This window comes from Leishmania donovani, chromosome 24, assembly GCF_000227135.1.
Source record: "Leishmania donovani BPK282A1 complete genome, chromosome 24".
Lineage (NCBI taxonomy): Eukaryota > Euglenozoa > Kinetoplastea > Trypanosomatida > Trypanosomatidae > Leishmania > Leishmania donovani.
Window position 1 is genome coordinate 293,391 of NC_018251.1, and position 19,641 is coordinate 313,031.

The 19,641-nt window shown below is 63.2% G+C and overlaps 4 protein-coding genes across 4 annotated transcripts; all 4 read left to right on the forward strand.

Annotated features, from left to right (window-relative positions):
• Positions 1-738: 738 nt before the first annotated feature.
• LDBPK_240820 (hypothetical protein, unknown function) lies at positions 739-2,538 on the forward strand (the record flags this gene model as incomplete). Its single annotated transcript, XM_003861124.1, has 1 exon — positions 739-2,538. The coding sequence occupies one exon, from the start codon at positions 739-741 to the stop codon at positions 2,536-2,538; it is 1,800 nt and encodes a 599-aa protein (XP_003861172.1).
• An 840-nt stretch (positions 2,539-3,378) lies between these two features.
• LDBPK_240830 (phosphotransferase, putative) lies at positions 3,379-5,091 on the forward strand (the record flags this gene model as incomplete). Its single annotated transcript, XM_003861125.1, has 1 exon — positions 3,379-5,091. One exon carries the CDS (start codon positions 3,379-3,381, stop codon positions 5,089-5,091), a length of 1,713 nt encoding a protein of 570 aa, XP_003861173.1.
• Positions 5,092-6,305: 1,214 nt separating this feature from the next.
• LDBPK_240840 (inositol polyphosphate phosphatase, putative) lies at positions 6,306-14,516 on the forward strand (the record flags this gene model as incomplete). The annotated part of the gene is made up of 1 exon (XM_003861126.1): positions 6,306-14,516. One exon carries the CDS (start codon positions 6,306-6,308, stop codon positions 14,514-14,516), a length of 8,211 nt encoding a protein of 2,736 aa, XP_003861174.1.
• Positions 14,517-15,833: 1,317 nt separating this feature from the next.
• LDBPK_240850 (hypothetical protein, conserved) lies at positions 15,834-18,269 on the forward strand (the record flags this gene model as incomplete). The annotated part of the gene is made up of 1 exon (XM_003861127.1): positions 15,834-18,269. The coding sequence occupies one exon, from the start codon at positions 15,834-15,836 to the stop codon at positions 18,267-18,269; it is 2,436 nt and encodes an 811-aa protein (XP_003861175.1).
• Between the last annotated feature and the right edge of the window lie 1,372 nt (positions 18,270-19,641).

Below are 19,641 nucleotides of genomic sequence, written 5' to 3' on the forward strand. Positions count from 1 at the left end.
CCGATGGCTGTTGCTGCGCTCTGCCTTGTCCATACTCGCCCAACCCCACCACCACCACCACCACCTGTCCACCTTGCTTTCCTAGCCCCTATGTGCTTTCAGCCCTGACTCTCTGACCGACTCACATGATCAAGACACGGGACAGACGAAGCGCATGGAGAGTATGCAGTAGACCATGGGCGCACTGTCACCACCACCCGGCCCCTGCCCCCGTGCAAGACACGCGTGCACACGTGCATGCGCATTCCCTCCATCAGAGCATATGCATCTAAAGCATACAAGAGTGCGGCACGAGTACCAGCACAGACAGGCAGACGCGCAGATGCGCTCTACCGCGACATTCCTCCATTAGCTGCAGCCCCCCTCCCCAATTCATCCACACCTCTGCCCTGGCGCTCCTGTCGCCGCGGTAGCCCCGTTCCCATCCCCGTCCCCTTGTTGGCTACAGTGCGCTCGATTCTTCGCTGCCGTTTCTAATCAGCTGTGGTCTCTACACGAGTCGCGGATGCCTTACACCCATCTCTCTTCTGTTCTTCACTCTCCGAATCGCCGCTGAGGGCTACGCTGTATATGTCGGCGACCTCCCCTGACACACGCGCACACAGGCAGCGGCACGCAATGCCATCACCGTAGCACATAAGCCCCACAGGTGCTCGGTCTCTCTCATCGTTCATGCACGTGGGCAAACCCTCCACGCTCTCACTCGCGCACGGCAAGCACAGCTGTCATCTCTCGTCCATGGCGACCGCATCGTCTTCGCTATCATCGAGTTGTTTCATCGATGCGGCCACATACTTCGAAGGCCGTCGTGGGCGTCGAACCTTCCCCGAGAGAAACGCCTCGCAGATTTCGTTTGGGGACGCGAGCTCCAACAGTTCGATAGAAGAGGAAGAGGGGCTGGTGCGGCGACAGGCGCAAGCATCTGCGCCGGTCGCATGGCAGCAGCAGCAGCGCCACCAGCAGATGCGGCCAACGCGACGACCGCGCGGACCTGGGATAACTTTTGCCGCGCATATTGGAGCGAACGGCTTTCCAGCCGCTGCCTCCCGCCGCAGCGCCTGCGTTGATGTCGTGCCTGAGTGCCTTTACCAGTATGACACTAGCAAGCTGCACCCGCACAAAAGGCTGGCTCAGATGCCGAATCGTGTAAAGCAGTGCGACCGCAACCTGCAGCTGTTTCTGCGACCGGAGGAGCAGGTGGCACAGTCTGCCGCGGCAGCCGTGATGCTTGGCGAGTCGCGGGATGGGCAGCTGTCCTACTCTCGCTATGCATCTTCGCAGGCGCACGAGCACAGAAGAGACCCGCGGATGACTGTCGGCGCGATCGAGGCCTCGTCCAGCCCATTTTCAGACTCTGCGCCGTACGATCACGCCATGCTGGCTGGCCGCCGCCCTTGCCTTCCCTATGCGCCTGCCGCAGAACTCGACGACTCGCCGCTTTCGAGGGAGTCTCTGTTGTCAGAACGACTGCGACTGCTGGAGTACCTCTATCAGCGAGAGCGCAGCAGGCTCCGTGGGGCAAGCCGCTCCGCGGAGAGAGATGTGGATGCAGTCATAGAAGAGGGCGCACGGGCTCGGCACGGTCAAGCTGCAGTCTCCACGCTGCCGTCCTGCACGGCAGTGCTCCCCCTGAAACACGGCGACAGCGCTGACGTCGCCGCAAACCTACCTTCGCTGAGACGTCGAGCGGAGCGCAGCAGTGTCAGACGTGATGAGGGCGACGGCGCAGTGTATGCGCATCCACTGCAAGGTCGTGAGTGGCAGCCGTGGGAGCGCGAGCATGCATGTGAGACGAACCCAGTTACCCCTCGCACCCGATCATCCTTCCACGCATCCGCGCAGATCGCGGATTCAAATGAGAGCAGAGATGACCATACTGATAGAAGTGGCGGTGTTGATCACGCACCCGCGAACTCTTTCGGCAACGCCATGTGCTCAGCCAACTGGTGGTGTGCCTCCGCCTCACATCCGCGACGGGTCACAGGCTCCTACGGCGACTTCTCTGGCAGCACGGAAGCCCGCAATGAGCCGCCTAAGCACACCACTCGCATCGGCTCGCGAATGGCCGTGGCTGATGCCGCTCCTCGAGTACCTCGCATCTCCGCCTGGTTTGCGCCCCTGCGTAATGACCGCGTAGCGCGGCAGGTGCATCGTACCAAAAGCGCCGACCACGCTCGCGCATCGCACTCGTTGCAAGAGAAAGAGCGACAAGCTGGCCAACTTCAGCGGCACATCTCAGCGGCATCGCCATCGGCGCAGGGGAGCTCGTCCTCCAACACAGCGGGGGCAAGGCCAGTGGAAACCTCCCCTGCCGCCTCCGCTCGCACAAGAGCGGCAGTGACCCTCACCGACGTCTGCACACATCAAAAGTTGTGGGCACCATCTCTGCAGCAGCGACAGCATTGGAAGCTGGCGGGCAGCGCCGCTTCATCTCCCCTCTTCCTCACATCCTCTGCACGCGTACAGGGACGAGACGAAGCAGCGCTGACTCTGCGAGACGTGTGTCGGGCGTTGAACGCCTCCGCAGTGGTGGTGTGAGAAAAAGGTGAGGCAATGCTGGCGGCGACGATAGAGGGTCGCCTCGTCGCAGCTGAGGCGGACGCGGCCCAGAGGCTTCTGTTTGGCGAGGGTGCAACGCTTAGCTACACACGCGCACACACGTGGTGGTCGATGAAGCGCTGCCGTGTTGCAGTTTTGTCTGCGTGTGTGCCTGCGCGGTGCTTCATGGCCGCCCCTCCTCATCCGTTGATGATGATCCGCCCCCTCTGCTCGCTTCGCTTTTTTCGTTCGGCTTTGTAGTGCGTCGACGGCGTACAGACGAGATCCGCTTGCGTGTGTGCCTGTGCGTGTACGCGCGACCCCTCGACACTCTTGCGTAAGGCGTCTCCTCAACCGTGCACCGTCGGTAGTGACAACCCAAAAGGAGGGGCATCCGAAGGCACGCAGTTGCTCGCGACGCGAGGACGCACGCGTGCCCGGTGCCTGCGCTGCTGCGTGTAAGGCACTCTCCTCGCCTCCCCCACCCGCACATCCGCTCTATCTCTTCCTCTCCTCCTCCCTGCCCTTCAGCCTTTGTTGTTTTATGCTAGTCACCTTGGGTTCACGTGCGACCATGCATGCGACGCCTTGAGGCTGAAACTTGAGTGTCATCGACCCTCCATCACCAGCCGCCTAGTCGGCTTCAAGCTCTCTCTGCGCCATCCGCTACCACGTGTCAAGCGGTCGTATCACCTGCCTCACCCACGCCCCTCTCTCCCACCTTTACCCCCTCGAGGAAGCACTAGCAGCGACGGGAACGGCAAACGGCAAACCTGCATGTCTGACCCGCAGCATCCAAGACAACAGGGAAGCGCTCCTCGTCAAGGAGGATGGAGAGGCATGCCGGCCGCGCCGAATTCACAGCTGGATGCGGAGCTTGTGGAGAGCACGTTGGCGACCCCCTCGCGGCTTCCGCCGTCAGGTCAATGCCCACAGCGCAGAACGGTAGCGGCGGCGCAATCCGCCGCCAGCAGCGATTTCCCCTGCATCGCCCCACAGCCGTTCGACGCGTACGTAGTGCTGGACTTCGAGGCTACGTGCGAGGAAGACAGGCGCATCGCCGACGCGGAGGTGATCGAGTTTCCAATGATCCTGGTCGACGCTCGCACCGCCACACCGGTCGCGGAGTTTCAGCGGTATGTGCGACCAGTGAAGAATCCCGTGCTCTCGCGCTTCTGCACCGAGCTGACAGGCATCACGCAGGACATGGTGAGTGGCCGTGATCCGTTTCCTGTGGTATACTGCGAGGCACTGCAGTTTCTTGCCGAGGCCGGACTCGGCGATGCGCCGCCCATGCGCAGCTACTGCGTCGTCACATGCGGCGACTGGGACCTGAAGACGATGCTGCCGGCGCAGATGCGTGTTAGTGGACAGCAAGGGACTCCATTGTCGTTTCAGCGGTGGTGCAACCTGAAGAAGTGCATGTCACAGCTGGGCTTCGGCAACGGGAGTGGGTGCGGCGGCGCCGCGCCGCCGCTTCGACCGTCTGGGATGCCTGACATGCTGCAGATGCTCGGCCTCCCGCTGCAGGGGCGTCATCATAGCGGCATTGACGACTGCCGCAACCTTACCGCGGTTCTGTGCGCACTGCTGAGGCGCGGCCTCGTCATTGACGTCACTTTTTCCACTGCGCCCTTTCGTCGCTGGCATGCGCCGACTGAGGCGCAGCTTCCTGCCTTGGACGCGCTGCCGAGCACGTTGGCCGACGGCGCGGCGCAGCACTCAGGGGATGTGCCTTCACCGCCGCGGTCGCATGCTCGGACAGAGGGCGACGCACCAAAACCAAAGAAGGGGCGTTCAGCATATCGGCACGCATCTTCAGTCGACTTCATTTTGCCAACTCTTGTCCTTGACGCGAATCGCGACGCCGTGCAGGAGCTTCTCTCCGACACGAACGCCGCCGACGCTCCTTCGCGAGTGTTCGATGAGGAGGAACTCAAGACGGCGTCTAAGTTCATGTCTACACTACTCCGCCACAAGGCGATCCAGTGGCGGGTGCCTATCACCTCCAACGGCTACGTGCTGCTCGACGACGTCCTACGTCAGCCACAGATGAGGAAGCAACACGTCTCAGTGCAGGATGTCGCCAGGATCGTGCGCGACTCCGACAAGCAGCGCTACCGGTTAGCGTATGGTGCGGCAGATGGCCGTCTCTACATTGCTGCTGTGCAAGGGCACAGCATCGATGGTGTTGAGCCGCAGCTGCGAACGCTGACGAGCGTGGAGGAGGTACCGGTGGCTGTTCACGGCACCTACTGGGCGGCCTGGAAGGCGATCCAGCAGTGCGGTTACCTGAGCACCATGAGTAGGCAGCACATCCACTTCGCCAAGGGGCTCATTAACGACGAGCAGGTGGTAAGCGGCATGCGCAAGAACGTGCAGCTCTTCGTCTACCTGGATGTCGCGGCAGTGCTTGCGGATGGCGTGGCACTCTACGAGAGCTCCAACGGCGTCATTCTCACCCCCGGTGTAGGCCACACACGGCAGCTGCCTCTCAAGTACGTGGCCAAGGTGGTGGACCGAAGCAATGGCCGCACAATCTACCCTGCGTGATGCTGTGCGTGGCGCGAGTGGGCTCAGTCGCTGCTGATGGAAAAGTGTTATGTGTATTTAGCGCGCGCGCACAGAGAGCCGCGCCCACGCACGCGCGCAGGCGTTTGGCAGTTGAGGATGCGGTGGAGGAGCACGTGAGTCTACCATCATGTGTCGTGCTTTCGGTTTATGCGTTGTTGTTGCTCGCGTCGACGCGGCGGACTGACGACGTCCGTCCTCTTCCTCGCAATTCTTCTTCGGTTTCCATCATCGCGTCCTCTTCCCACCCCATCCTCCCCACATGCACGCGCGCACACGCACTCGCTTCTGGAGGTCCTCTCTTTCTCTGTGCATGCTCGCCTGCGTCTGTGCGTTTGCCCCCTCTTTTCCATCGTGGCGTCGACGCTGCTGATGATGCCACTCACTCCCGCGCTGCGTGACACCGCGAACTTCCTGAGCTCTTTGTTTCTGCCTGACGCTTGCGTGTGTGCACATGTGCGGTGATAAACTCCACGCTACACCTGGCTTTGATGATCCTCTCCTTTGCATCCTCGTCCTCTGCTCCGACGTCACCGACAACGCCATCTTATGTTTTCCTGTGCGTGTGTCCCTTTCTGTGTGTGTGTATGTGTGTGTGTGTGTGTGTAGCCGTTCATGCCACGCCCGAGAGAAGCGAGATCCATCTCTCTGTCTCGCGCGCACGCCTCGCTCTCACATGTGTCGATCCCAACGCACCATGAGGCGGCACAGCCTTATGATTTTACCACTGTGCTACGTCCACCCGTCGCTGCAGCGGCGTTTTGACGTCAGGAGCAGAAGCTCTCTTTCACTCACCACACCACCCCTAATCCCTTGCTACGCTCCTCACCCCCGACTCCTTCCCCTCCTCCATCTTCCGCTGATGTGGCATTTGATGGATCGCACGGCACCGTGGTACTGAAGCGTACTTGCCTGCACGCGGGTCTTTCGTCAAACCCCCGCGTGTGCCATCCTTCACACAAACCCATACGCGCCCACGGTACAGCAGAAACGGAGGAGAGGGGCACACGCACTTGAACCTCTCCGCCCTGCGTACAGTGGAGACGCGACGCGGCCTGTCGTATCTATGGCCATCCTTGGCGCGAGCACACACACAAGCACGAGGAAGGACGTGAAGAGGCGACGCTGATTCCACTCCTGGCACAGGCCCTCAAGATCTCTTTGGTTTCGCTCGTCTTCGCTATCCGCCATCTCGCATGGCGGCAGCCGCGTCACCGTTCTCGCTGCCTCGTGCGCGGTTGCCAGCGCTGCAGCAGCTCCCGCTTGACTCCATCACGGTGTACGATACGGCCACCCACTGCTACCTGCTCGGCACGGACAGCCTACAGAAGAACTTCCACCTTCTCTCCTGCCGCAAGCACAGCGCTGAGCAAGCACCGTGCCACAACGCTATCAGCAACAGTAGCGTCGCCGCGGCCACCGGCAGTGATGGACACCAGAACGCCACCGTGTCCGAGTCGGAGGCAGGGCGGGCAGGAGCGGGCACCGCTGCTCCCCCAAGCGCCTCCCACGCCGAACTGTTTGGCCTTGACGACTTGCACGACTTCACGAGCTACGCTGTCTACTCCCCGACAGAAGCCGGTGCCCTCGTCGACGCTCTGCGACGGGAGCACGGCCCGACCATGCGCATCCTCCCCGCAGTCGCCTTCCTCGGTGCGGTGCGCTTCACCGCCGGCTATTACGTGGTACTGGCGACGGAGCGACGCATGGCGGGCTACCTTGGCGTACACCGGCTCTTCGAGGCTGTGAGCGTGGAACTGGTCTCGCTGCAGCTGGATCCTGAATGGGTGGCCGCCGCAGAGACGCAGGCGCGAAAACGGCTGCAGCAGCTTCGGCGAGGCGGCGGCGTTGGTGCTCGAGGCTTCAAGGCCGGCTACTCCCCGTTTATCTCTACACCAGAGACAACGGCAGGCTCGCCGTTCGCGCCTTCTACGTTCCGCTCACGCCCCGCCAGGGCTGGCTACGGCCGCAAGGCCGTCACCTCTGGTACGGGCGCCTCGGTGTCCGCCACCTCGTACATTTTTCAGCGCCGCAGCCTGGAGGAGCTGTATCGGCAGCAGTTCATCACCTCCCTCTCGCGCGCCTCGTCTTTCTTTTACTCGCACAGCTACGACCTCACGAATACCCTTCAGCGGAACATGCTGGCGGCAGGGACAGCGGCGACCGACGGGGCCCATCCGATCACCTGCGCAGACAACGGAGGGCGGCACCACTTTGAGCGGCGCCCAGGTCGCGTCGCAGCGGCAGATGCCAGGGTGGAGCCCTCCCCGCGAAATCGTCAGCCGCTGCAGCCACGGATGCAGTACGTGTGGAACGAATACCTTTTGGAGCCGTGGCAGCGGAACGATCGCAATGCGGAAAGCGTCGACGCCGAGATGAGTGACATAGCCGAGGCCGATGTCGGCAGCGGTGGCGCGCCGGCAGCCCCGCCCGCCGGTCGTGCAAAACGGGATTCGGCGCCGCAGTACCCATCTGCGCTGTCGCGGTGGTATGTCTTCCTCGTGCATGGCTACATTACGCAGCGCGCTGTGGTGGTACGTCAGCCAGCCTTTCGCACGCTTCTCATCACGCTCATCGCGCGTGTCAGCAAGGCGTCGGCCGGCGTACGCTACCTCCGGCGCGGCCTCAACAGTGACGGGCACGTTGCAAATCACGTTGAGGTGGAGCAGATCATCAGCGACGAGTCTTCGTGGAACTCTGCCTTCACGGCTGGCACCCTCACCTCCTACGTCCAGCTGCGTGGGTCGGTGCCGGTGCGGTGGTATCACCCACCGACAGCGTCGCGCCTGCTTCCGAAGCCGCCAATCGTTATAGGCCCGCACGACTCACAGTGGAGTGAGACATGCCTTCACTTTCAGCACCTTCTGGAGCAGTACGGCGCACCCATCTTGGTGCACGACCTTCTCAAGCGCAGAGAGAGCAACGCGCGGGAGAGCGTGCTCGGCGACGCGTACCGCGCGGCAGTACGTGCCATGGTCGCCGCTGTGGACCGTTGGACCGCCGCCACGGACGCTGCGACCGCCTGCCGGGACGGTGCGGAGAGAGGTAACACAAGCGAGCCACGCGTCTGCGGCGCTGACGTTCTCCAGTACGAGTCTACTGACCTCCGCAGTCTCAGCCAGCTCGCGTGGAACACGATGACGGCCGTGGCAGAGCAGCACTTCAGCGCAGTCCGCTGCTTTGTCAGCAGGCGATGCTGCCCGGCCGCCACTCTTGAGCGGCACGCACAGTGTGCTTCTCTCCTCGATAGCAGTGACGTGCTCATGACGGGTGACACCAGCGAGGTCGCCGAAGCACACGGCAGACGCATCAACGGCGACGGCGGAGATGCCGAGGTTGTTCAGCTGCAGCGCGGTGTGGTCCGCAGCAACTGTCTCGACTGCATCGACCGCACTAACCTTGGTCAGCTTTTCCACGGCCTCCATGCTCTGGGAGAGCAGCTGTCCGCGCTCGGCCTGCTGCGGCACGCAGCGGACGTATGTGACTCTCCAGCGGTAACGGAGATGCTGCTTGAGATGTACCTGGCCATGGGCGACGCCATAGCCACCCAGTACGGCGGCTCCGCCCAGGTCGGCGCTGGCGTGCTGCACCGCGGCGCAGGTTGGGATCAGCTGATGGGGGTGAAGCGCCTCTACCACAACGTCATGGGTGATCGTGACAAGCAGGAGGCAATGAACCTTCTGCTCGGCCGCAAGCAGCCGCAGCCCCGCCGTGGCTCACGCGCCTGCAACGCAGAGATGCACAGCCCTGGCCAAATGGCCCCGCTCTCACTTGCCCAGACCTCCCCATCATCCACGGCGCCGTCGCTGAGCGCCTCCATCACGTCTGCGTCGCCAGCGGTAGCGGCTGCGTTGGCTGGCGTGGGCCGCGGCCCGCTTGCAAGCGAGGATGCCGTGACACCGTCGGCATCCTTCTTCTCTGGAATCCGTCAGACGGCCTCGCGGTGGTGGAGCGAAGCAACTTCGTCGGCGTCGTCTTCTGGGGCGGCGGTGGCGGCCGCGGAGGCAGAGGCAGAGGCCGACTACTACGAGCAAGTCTCCAGCGCCCCACGGCTGCCTCTGGCCGGTCTGCTGACGTCGTGGTGGGTGCAGCCGCTACGCCGCTTCGACGAGTGGTGTGCTGCATGTGGTGCCAGTGCACTGCGGGGCGCCACGAGGAATAGCAAGATGGCAGACGCCCCGAGCGTGTGGCCTTTAGGAGCAGTTGCTACCCCGAAGGCGCCGCGCAGCTCCTTGGCTCACTCAGATGCGCCTTTCTCCTCTCCCGCATCGACGCTCGCCTCCTCGACAAGCTCCCGCGCCAGTGTGCTGACGAGCGCGGCCGTGGCGTCGGCCGGCGCCTACGGCGGAGACGAGCTTGCGCTTCGCCTTCTAGCTGCCGAGACGCAGGCGCAGGAACGTTGGAAGCTCTTCATTGCCAATGTGGAGCGACAAGCTTGCCTCGCCCCAGCGCGGCGCGACGCTGCCACGCAGCTCTACCACGACAGACGTAGGGGGGTGCCGCATGGCGACGGGAACGACGATACCGCTGCAGCACCGTCCCTGCCTTTACTCTTCTCTTCAGTCCCGGCGGGCACCCCCGCTAGCGACGCGTCGGCGCCGTCACGCACGATGCAGTGGTCTCTCGTAAGCAGTGCCACGTCGTTGACTGCGCGTGCAGCGGCCGCCGCTGGCAGCGCGGAGGCAGGTGCCCTGTCCCGTGCAGGATATGCAACGGTGGCATCGGCGGAGCTCGCGCCTCTGCCCCCCTCGGCACCGTTGTTGGCCGCTCCGCCGTACCTCTTCGCTGAGCCGTGGGTTCTTCTCCGCACGACGATGCACGTGTTGCCCGTCGAAAGCGTCGCCGCTTCAGAGTGCCGGCCGACCCGGACATCGACTGCCTCTGCTGCTGCGTTGTGCTCTGGTGGCTTTGTGCGATCGGGTAAGAAGCGTGCTGCGATTTACAGCGTCGGCGATGTTTTGCAGCAAGAGCCGCCGTACAGCGTCGGGCAAGCCGTTGCGCGCCAGCTCCTTGGCTGTTTCCCGCCTGCCGCCGCGGTCGTCACCGCTCACTCTCGGCGCCAGATGCTGATGGAGCGACATCAGCCCTGGCGGTCGCCGCAGGAGGTTCATCCACACGACGCCTTCCCAAGCATCGTGCGGAACAGCGCGTTCGCGCTGCAGAATGCAGACCTTGAACGGTTGGCGTACCGGGAGATGCTGTGGATAGTAGATGGTGTCGACAGGGCGGCAGGTGAGGCTCGCGGGGTGTCCGCGGAATCGCTGCAGAGTTCCGCGTCGCCTGCTTCGATGGCGCAGCCCTCATCACTGCCAGGATGGCCGTGGACTCTCTCCACGCAGGAAGTCGCGGACCGTCAGTTCATAGCGGCTCTGCTCGTGGGTTGGTTTGGTGCGCCGGCAACGTGGGGGCTAGAGGACATGGTACGAGTGGTGCAGCGCCTCGTCTACCCCGAGCCCTTGCCGGTGGAGGTTCTGCAGGTGCTGCGCAGCAGCCGTGTGCAGCCGCCACTCGAAGGAGCGGAGCTTCTGTTCGCTGGTGCGCCTGCGAGGGCAGAAGAGGGCGCGGAGGAACGAGAGCAACGCGTGGACGCGGAGACGAGGCAGTACTGGCATGAGCGACTCGCCGCACCAGTCGGTCAACGAGGTCCGCTCTTCGTCCGCGGTACTGCCGCCGCTGCCTTCAAGCATGCCTCCAGGCCGACGGCGCCACGGCGAGACCCCGGAGGCAGAGGTGCCCTCCTTAGGCGGGCGTCACCCGTGCGCTTTTCCACGCCGTCCACGCCGCTGCCGTACCAGTGGGATGTGGACGTCCACGCTGGCAGCCCCGTGCAAGCGGCGGTGGCTCTCCTCTGCCGTCTCACGAGCGTTCTACGCTTTGCGGCGCACGACAACACGGCGAGCGGGGCGTCGGTGAACGGCACGGGCATCGGGCCGGTCGTGATGGCGCGCGGCAACGGAGTAGTCGCGGCCACCTCTATGGCAGCTCCCTGGAGCCACGTAGTCTCGACGGGTGAGAGTCGCGATGGCGCAAGCGTGAACGTCCTCGCTGTATCGGCGCACGACGCCGACGCTGCGCAGGACGAGGGGGCCGCGCCTGTCCGCCGTGTGGAAGAGGCGCTTCTCCCCTTACTGGAGGAATGCCCCAACTCTGGCGCGCCCGCATCTGCTTACCTTCCGGGCCTCTTTCCCGAGCATGAGACCCTCCCCGACTCGCTGCGTCGGCAGTGGCTCCTGTGCCGTCTCCTGCAGCCCATCTTCGCCCGCTGCGCGCTGACGCCACCAACGCTGCACAGCCTGCTTCGTGACTTCTTTGCCGAGCTGCTCACTCCCGACGAGGTGAATGGGAAGAATGAGCAGCGGCAACAGCGCCGACGCCGCGAGTACCGCGTCCGCTACAGCTTTGTGCTGCCCCAGCAGCACGGGCAGCTGCAGCAACAGCCACCGCAGGGGCAAAGCCCCAGCCTGCAACCCTCGGGCGGTAACGCTGCGGATGGCGCTGGGGGTCGCGGGGATGGATGGTACCTGTACAATCTCTTTTCGGGCAGGCCTACGTCGCTGTCGTCTTCCTCACCGCAGGAGCCGTCGAATGTGGGCAAAGCCTCCTCATCCCCCACGGCCGCCGCGGCCTCGCGAACGCTAAACATTCCGGCCACGCTGAAGGTGCGGCACTGCTGTTCTGCCTTGGATCTCTACCGCTGGTCTGTGGCGCACTGTCCGCTCTTCGTGATTCCTTCTGAGGACGAGCCGAGCGGCGCGTCCGTGGTTTCCGGAAACAGCAGCATCGCGAGCAGGAACATCGCAGCGGCTGCGTGGCACCTGCTCTGGTGGGCAATCGACAACAACTTTCTCATTCCTGTAGTGCGCCGCCGCGGCCAGGCGACGCTCGAAATGCTAGCGGATGAGACAGCACTCTTCTGCGTGAAGCGCGACGTTGCGCGCGTCGCGCTGAACGTAGAGCGCCGCTGCCACGATGACGTCTGGCGACCGCAGCAACCGGAAGCGCTGACCAACTCTGGGAAAGAGGTGCCTGGCTCCAGCGCCATCTATGGAGTCGATCTCGCCCCATCGATGCTGCGGCTGCACCGGCCCCTTCGTCGCAGCGCTCTCGCCGGCATCTTGACGCTGAGCGAAAATCTGGCGAGTCTCGGGCTGCGTGCCGCGACGCAGGTGCAGGAGTTTTTCCGCGTTCGCACCGTGCACGGCTGGGTGCGGCAGTCCCTCGGCGCCAGCTCTGGCACTACGGTCGCTCTCTTCGGCGGCCGCGCCGTTGGTGCAACGGGAGTGGTAGACTCCTCCCCCGTGGCCAGCGCCAGCAGCGGCTCCAGCGCTGCCACAGCAGCCGCTGTCGTTCGACGTTTTCACCGGCTCGCTGTGGACTGCCTACAGAGCGTGCAGAGTGCCATGGCAGCGCTTCAGCACATGTCTCTCGAGGTTCTTGCGAGGGACGCCGCCATGCACGACTACATCAGCTTCTTTGTGAACGTGTACAATGCCGCCTACGTAGCGGCGTGGCTGACCAATGTGAAGGAGCTGGTGGGTAACGGCGCCGCAGCGGCAACGGCTGACACGAACTCACCCGCGAAGAGCAGCCATCACCAACACCAGGATGCTCTTCGCGCGCCGATACCACGCACCATCGATCTCTTCCCGCTGCCCACCTTGTGCAACACGAGCTACGCCTGCTTCATGCACGCCTACGGCGTCGTCATTGGCGGCGTGTTTGTGAGCCTCGAAGAGATGAAATACGGTATCCTGGGCGGAAACCGAGCTCCGCCCCACTGCGACCTGCCGCTGTGGCCCCCAATTGGGGGCAATGGTGCCAATCCGTGTCGCCCCTCTAGCAGTCAGCGGTCGAGCGAGCTGGACTGGCAACAGCAGATGCAGCGACTTGTTCCGCTGCACCTGCGCGCTGACGTGCCCGAGGCGGCGCGGATCAATGCCCTTCGGCGTCATCCGCACCTGCAAGAAGCGCTCGACTTCATCGGCATGTGCGAGGCGCTCGCCACCTCCACATCGCACATGCACGATGCTTGCGCTGAGAGGGACGGGGCACACGCAGTGTCGGCAAAGGCACGGCTCTCCTCGCACGAACAGGGTGCCGTGCGGAACCCAAGTGGCAGCTGTCGCGCCCCTTCCGTGTTGCAGCCCTCGCCGGCCCCTTCCCTCGGCACCGTGGCGGCCGCAGCAGCGGCAACGGACTCGGCTAGGCGAAGCCTACGTGTGTCGTCGTCGTTGCCGCCGGACACTTCATCAGCGCGAGGGCCGGGCTGCCAAGGTGATGGTGGCCCTCAGCCGCGCCGACGCCACGAGCTTGTTGATGTGTGGAGCGTCGATGTCGTGCGTTACTTGCCGTTCCGCATCCTGCTTCAGCTCATCGACACCTATCTACCGCCGCCGGTGCTTCACCTGTGCGCCGGCAGCGTCGATGCAGAGTGGAAGGAGAGCTCTGTGGATGTCACCGGCGACGATGATGGCAGCGGTGCAGCAGGCAGCAGCAGCCCCGTCCTGCTCGACGGAAGAGACCGTGTACCGTGGTATCTGCAGCCGATCTTCAACGCCACGCCGCTGGTGCACACCGCCTTGCAGAGCTCCAAGCTCGGCGCCACCTACGCTGTTGCCCACGATGGCGACGGACCGGCGGCCGGCATGTTGACGCCACAGGTCAGCCAAGACGCAAACGGTGTGCTGCTGCAGCCGTCTCGCATGTGGAGCAGTCCTTCATACTACGTCGTCGGCGGCGACGGCATCAGCGGTGATGAAGCCGTGAGCCACTCCTTCCAACTCCTGCAAGCGCTGGCAGGCTCCTACCTCGGCGCCGGCCTCTACCACCCCATCAGCCTTGGCACCACGGATGGCAGCGCTGAGGATGCTTCGCCGCGTGCTCCAACGCAGCACCTGTGTCTCCCCCTTCACTCTGGCGATGCCTTCACGCAGCTGCGCGCGACGGAGGCAGCCTTCCGCAGTGCCCTCCTCACCACTGACCCGCACCTGTTTTGTGACGCCGCCGCACCACCATCCACCAAGTCGCCCGTGGCGTCGGCGACGTTTTGGCGCTCGTCCCAGCCGCCGCCGCTGTCTTTGCCGACTGCCTCTTCGCAACCGCACCATCTGCGCGGTCGTGGCGGTGCCGCCGGCATGCACACAAGCGCAGCTGGCCCCGGCGCCAGACTGATCTTTGGCGGCTCTGGCAGCTCCGCCACATCTTGCTCTGCCACCCTGCAGAGCGCCATGAAGCCTCTCTTGTACGAGTGGTGTCGGTCGGTAGAGAAGGAGATGAGCAACTCTACCCTTCTCTCCCAACCTGGGTGGCAGATGCGGGTAACGCTCCAAATGGTGCGGCTGCTCGAGGAGTCCTACGCGTCGGGGAGGGCAGTGCGAGCAGCACAAGCGGCGATGCAGTCTGGGTAGGCGGTGCCGAGCAAGTAAAAAAGAAAGCGCGACGCATCGGCGCTTGAAGTTCTGTATTGAATGAGGGAGTCATCGTCGCACCTCCAACTGCCGCGGCGCTCTCCCCACGCCTTCATGCCCCATCCTGCGCTCTCCAGTGTCACGTGAAACGCCGTGAGCTACGGTCGCCGCCGCCCCTCCCCCCCCCTTCGTTCCTTCAGCCCTTCTTGTATTGCCTTCTCGTGTCACGCCGGCTCCGCTGTGCACTCAACCGTCCGGTCGGCTCCCTGCTCCCGTCCTCTTTTCTGTGCCATCGATGGCAGGGCGGGGTAGGGTGGGCCAACCGCCCACACAGTGCGCGGTGTCACAAGGTCCAGCACCAACCACACACTCTCTCTGTGTGGGAGGAAGCCAAGCAGCCCCTCCTTATCTCCTGCCAATGCCGAGCCATCTCTGGTGGTGGCAAGGCAAGGCACCTACGGCGCAGGGAGGTCAGAGCGATTTACGGCTGCTGATGTCTGCGGTCGGGTTAATGAATAGCGTTGCGCCGGAGCGACCTGCGGCAGTGCGCACGCTTGTGCCATGCAGGTGATGGGCGAAGTGTCAGCGCAACTTGAGCGCATCTCACCCAGCCCTCACGCTGCCCTGCGGGTGGAGAGGACCCTGGACCCACCCCTGCAGGGGATGCACCAAGGTGTGGCAACCTGCCTGATGGGCGCTGCTGTGAGGCGACCTGCAGAGCAGGTGGGTGGTGAGTAGGATTTGATTGCAGAGGCGCTGCTCCCATAGCGGAGTCGGCGCATTGGTGTAGCGAGCGTGTGCCCCGCGCTGCTTCGCGCCACGCGGATGGGGACCCTTGTGACGGGGCCGGTGCTGCAGGGGAGGGGTCGGCGTGGTGTTTGGCCCGCACTCCTTCGATGGCAACCGAAGCGGGCACAGGCTGGAAAGCGAATGCAGAATATGTCTCTTCGCGAAGTCGCACCCTTCACCGCTGAGCTCTTCTTCCTCTGCCGTGGAGTGCCTCCCCTCCCCCCATCACCACCACGTACCCTCACTCTCGCGTCTACCGTCCGTCACCCGTGGGCTTCTCCTTTAGTGGAATCACTGATCGTGCAGGAAACATCAGATGAGCCGCACGTTGGCAAGCGGCGGCTCACAAGTTCTGCCGTGACGCTGCACAGCATGTGGTACGCGCACCCTTGCATCTCTGAACTCCCCCCTCCTCCTCCTCCTCGCCATCTCTCTCTGTCGCGCGCGCACACACACACACCGCCATTAGGGAGCCGAAAAGGGAAAACGAAAGGTGTGTAGCTTACTCATTGGAAAAACAGTAGCACAATGATGCGCCACACGGTGGTGCGGCACCACCGCACGGGCAAGGCGCGTGCCTTCATCATGCGCGACCCGTCGCTGAAGATTCTGAGGGCCGGCAGCGGCTTTCAGCAGCTGAAGCGCATGGGCATGCCGTCCCAGAAGACCCTCGGTTACCGCCAAGTGGATAACTTTTACGCCAACAACCAGTACCAGCACGCGTGGCCGCTGCTCACCCACGACGATCTCGGTAACAGCGACCAGTCGAACCAGACCAAGAATATTCTCTACTCCATGTATATGCCGAAGCGTAACAAGGGTACGGCACCGTGGTTTCGCGGTGCGGACACGTACTCGGTCAAATACTGCGAGCAGGGCCGCTACGAGTACCAGCGCTACCTCATGATCAATCGCTTCCCTAGCGAGTACAAGAAGCACTTCCTGCGCTTCCTAGGCAACATCCGCGGCTCCAAGTCGAAAGACGCCGTTCCGCAAGAGGCGCTGCACTGGCTGCTGCGCATGATCGTCGACAACTTCAACCCGCAGCACGTGCATTACATTGCCGCCATGCGGACGCTTCAGGATTCGGGCGAGCTGGACATGGCTCGCGACGTGTGGAAAATCATGGAGCGCCAGCAGACATGGCCCGACACTGCCACAATCTGCGCCTACCTGGACGTCTGCGTCGAGGCGGGCGAGAAGACGTGGGCCGTGGAGGCGTGGAATCGCTACTGCACGGAGCTGCGCTTCTTGCAGGCGGGCGAGGTCGATCCGAAGCCTATCACCCGCACCCCGTTCTCCCTTACTCGCGAGGAGCTGCTGTACCTGCCCAAGTGGAAGAAGCATTTTGACCACGATCCGAACCTGGATGTCCCGGACCTGAACCGCTTCAACCGCACGCGCGAGGTGTACCTGCGCATGGCCAAGGTGATGCTGGCCAGCGACGACATGAGCATGTTCGAGCACTTCTTTGGCAAGCTCGAGGCAGCCATGCTGACCACGCCGACGCCGGTGCCGGAGCCGCCCAACCCGCATCTGGTGCGCCGTCCGCGCTGGTCCCCTTATGAGCACCAGAAGTCTCTCCACCACTCGCCCTGGCGCATGGACAACAACGGCCGCGCCATGGCTCTCGGCCCGTCGCGGACGATGGAGGGTGAGATGCAGAGCCGCTTCTTCAGCAACCCGCAGTTCTTGGTTCACGCAGTAAAGGAGGCCGTGGCGGTGGTGCTGCAGCGGCACATGGCCATGTTTCCAGAGGCAACGGACGCCCAGACGGTTGCACCAGCCTTCTTCGAGCAGACGGAGACGGCGCAGGAGACGCTGGCATTCTGCGACGGCCTGGTGCAGCGGATGATGGAGCGCCTCGAAAGCAAGCTCGGCAGCCTTGGCACGTCCCCTCTGCTGTCCACGCTGCTGTGCGTCCGGCGTGTCGTCGGCAAACAGTCTGGCCGCGCGCTGCTGGAGTACGCTAATCAATTCCTGACCAAAAAGGCGACGCTCAACGCAGACGGTCTGCGCGAGTCGCTGACGGCGCCGAACTACTTCCAGATCCTCGCAGCCTACGCGGACGAGAGCGCCTACCACTACAACCCCAAGACGCGGCAGTACACGTACGCGCCGGGCTTCCGACCAACCGAGACGATGAAGGGACTGAGTGCCACGCTAAAAGAAATTTCGGCGAACCAGCACGTGGCGTGGTCGGCGGAGATGCACCTGCAGGTGGTGCGCACACTGGTTGGCTGCGGCACAATGAAGGCGAACACGTACTTTGTCGAGAACGTGCTGCGGCAGTTCAAGTGGGACAGCCGCTTCCTCGAGGCGCTCTACGCGGAGTACCGCCGCCGCGACAGCGTCGACCTTTGGGCGGAGCTGACGAAGAGAGCCCTCGTATGGACGGCACGGTACAACGTCATCGCATCGGAGCGGCTGAAGCGGTTGATCGAGGATGACTACGACATCATTCACGTGCAGACGCGCACCTTCCGCGAGCTCGCCGTCTTCCAGTTCCGCGACGTGGAGGAAAAGCGACACGCCCGCGATGTCGTGAACGAGTTGCCAAACCCGTGGATCGACTATGTCACTCACGCGTTGCCCTTCCCCGACCGCGATGCTGGATACCCGGATGAATACGGCGACATTGGCCAGTGGCGTGCGCCAGGCGGCCCGGGGTCACCGGTGAAGGGACCGGGCTACTACGCACCGCCGATGGAGGGCGAGCACATGCGCGGCTACACGGCCGAGTGGCGTGACTTGAAGAACCCGATGAAGCCGCCCGCCTTCCCGGAGCCGTGGGAGCGCAAGTACAAGCAGTACGCCCGCGGCCAGCATCCCTCGTACGACATGGTGTACGCAGGTCCGATGCCGGAGATCTTCCCTGGTCGGCGCGACTTCCGAAAGCCGACTCGCTGGGACTACCACGATGTGGAGAAGCAGGGGAAGCACAAGATCAGCGGGCCCTACTGAGAAGCCGCAGAGGAGAGAGCCTGCACACCCTGCGCAACGTTGGAGGGAGGGCACACGGCAGTGGTGGTGGGCAGTGCGTGTCTCTACATCTTCCCCTTCCATATCTTTGCTGTGGCACGGTCGGTCGGCTGTTTTTTTTTTTCGTTTGTTTGCGCGGTCCTCCCTTGCTGTGCATCCTCCGCGATACCGGCACTCCTTGAAGATGGCTGGGCAATCACGCGAGTTACTTCGGTCTCCCCCGCCACCCTCACACACACGCACACATCGCAAACGGCAAGTCGTGATCTTGTGAGGAAAGACTTTGTGCGCCTCTCTGTGCATGTTTGGAATGGCTAGTGATGCTGACGAGGCGAGGGAGTAGCCATCCTATCCATGATACGGGTGATGCGTATGCTCACGCGAACGGGTCGCGGGGGCGTGCGTGGGCCCGTGCTCTCTCTCTCTCGTTGATGTCTTAGCTCTGTGCGTCTTTGAGAAAGGTGAACTGCAAAAGAAAAAGCGAGGAAAAGGATGCGTGTTTGTGTTTGTGTGTGTGTGTGGTGCCCCCTCCCCTTCCGGTGCCTGCCGGCACCTGTTGCTCGTTGATGGCCTTGCTGGATCGCTGCGTGTGCATGCTGCCCTCACCCCCCCCCTCTCGCACAATATTAACTTCGCCTGTGATGCGCACCCTGCCTGCGCAGCTTTTGCGGGCTCTTATCCCTTTCGTTGTGCGCCATCTCACCTCGTCCGAGGCATCCTCACGTCCGGCATGAGAGCCGTGCGTGGTGGTGCGGCGACGAGGCGGGGAGAGACCGGGGAAAGAGTCGGTTGTGGTGTGTTGTGGTGAGGTAATCGTGAGTGCGACGCGCACTTTCTGCACACAGTCACGCTCTTAAGTAAAGCAGAGAAAAGAGGAAATGCCGAAAAACATCGCGGCCGCAGGAACGCACAGCACACGCGCAGATGGAGGAGAAGGCCACAGGTGTAGAGGATCCACGACGGTCGAGTGCTCCATCTTGTATGTGTGTGTACCCTCTCTCTGCAGCTCTCTATTACGCCTTTCACAGCCGCGTGATGTGACGCGGTCTTCGCCGTAGTCTGTACTTCACGTGCGTCGTGGCACGGCTCCTTGCACGATCAGCCCCACCTCCACCCTTCCGCCACCTCCGCCGCACTGCTCATCATTTTTTCACAACACGTGCTTCTCTCGCTCGCTTTTCCCTTGTGTCTGCATGCCGGTGCATGTGATCGGTAATGTATCACCAACTGAGAACCGACGAGGAACTCAGTGTGGAGATCGACCATAAAGTACCGCGTACCTTTCGTTTCCTTTCGTTGTTGTGCCCCCCCCCCCTACCCCACACACTGCGCACATACACAAACTTCACGCACA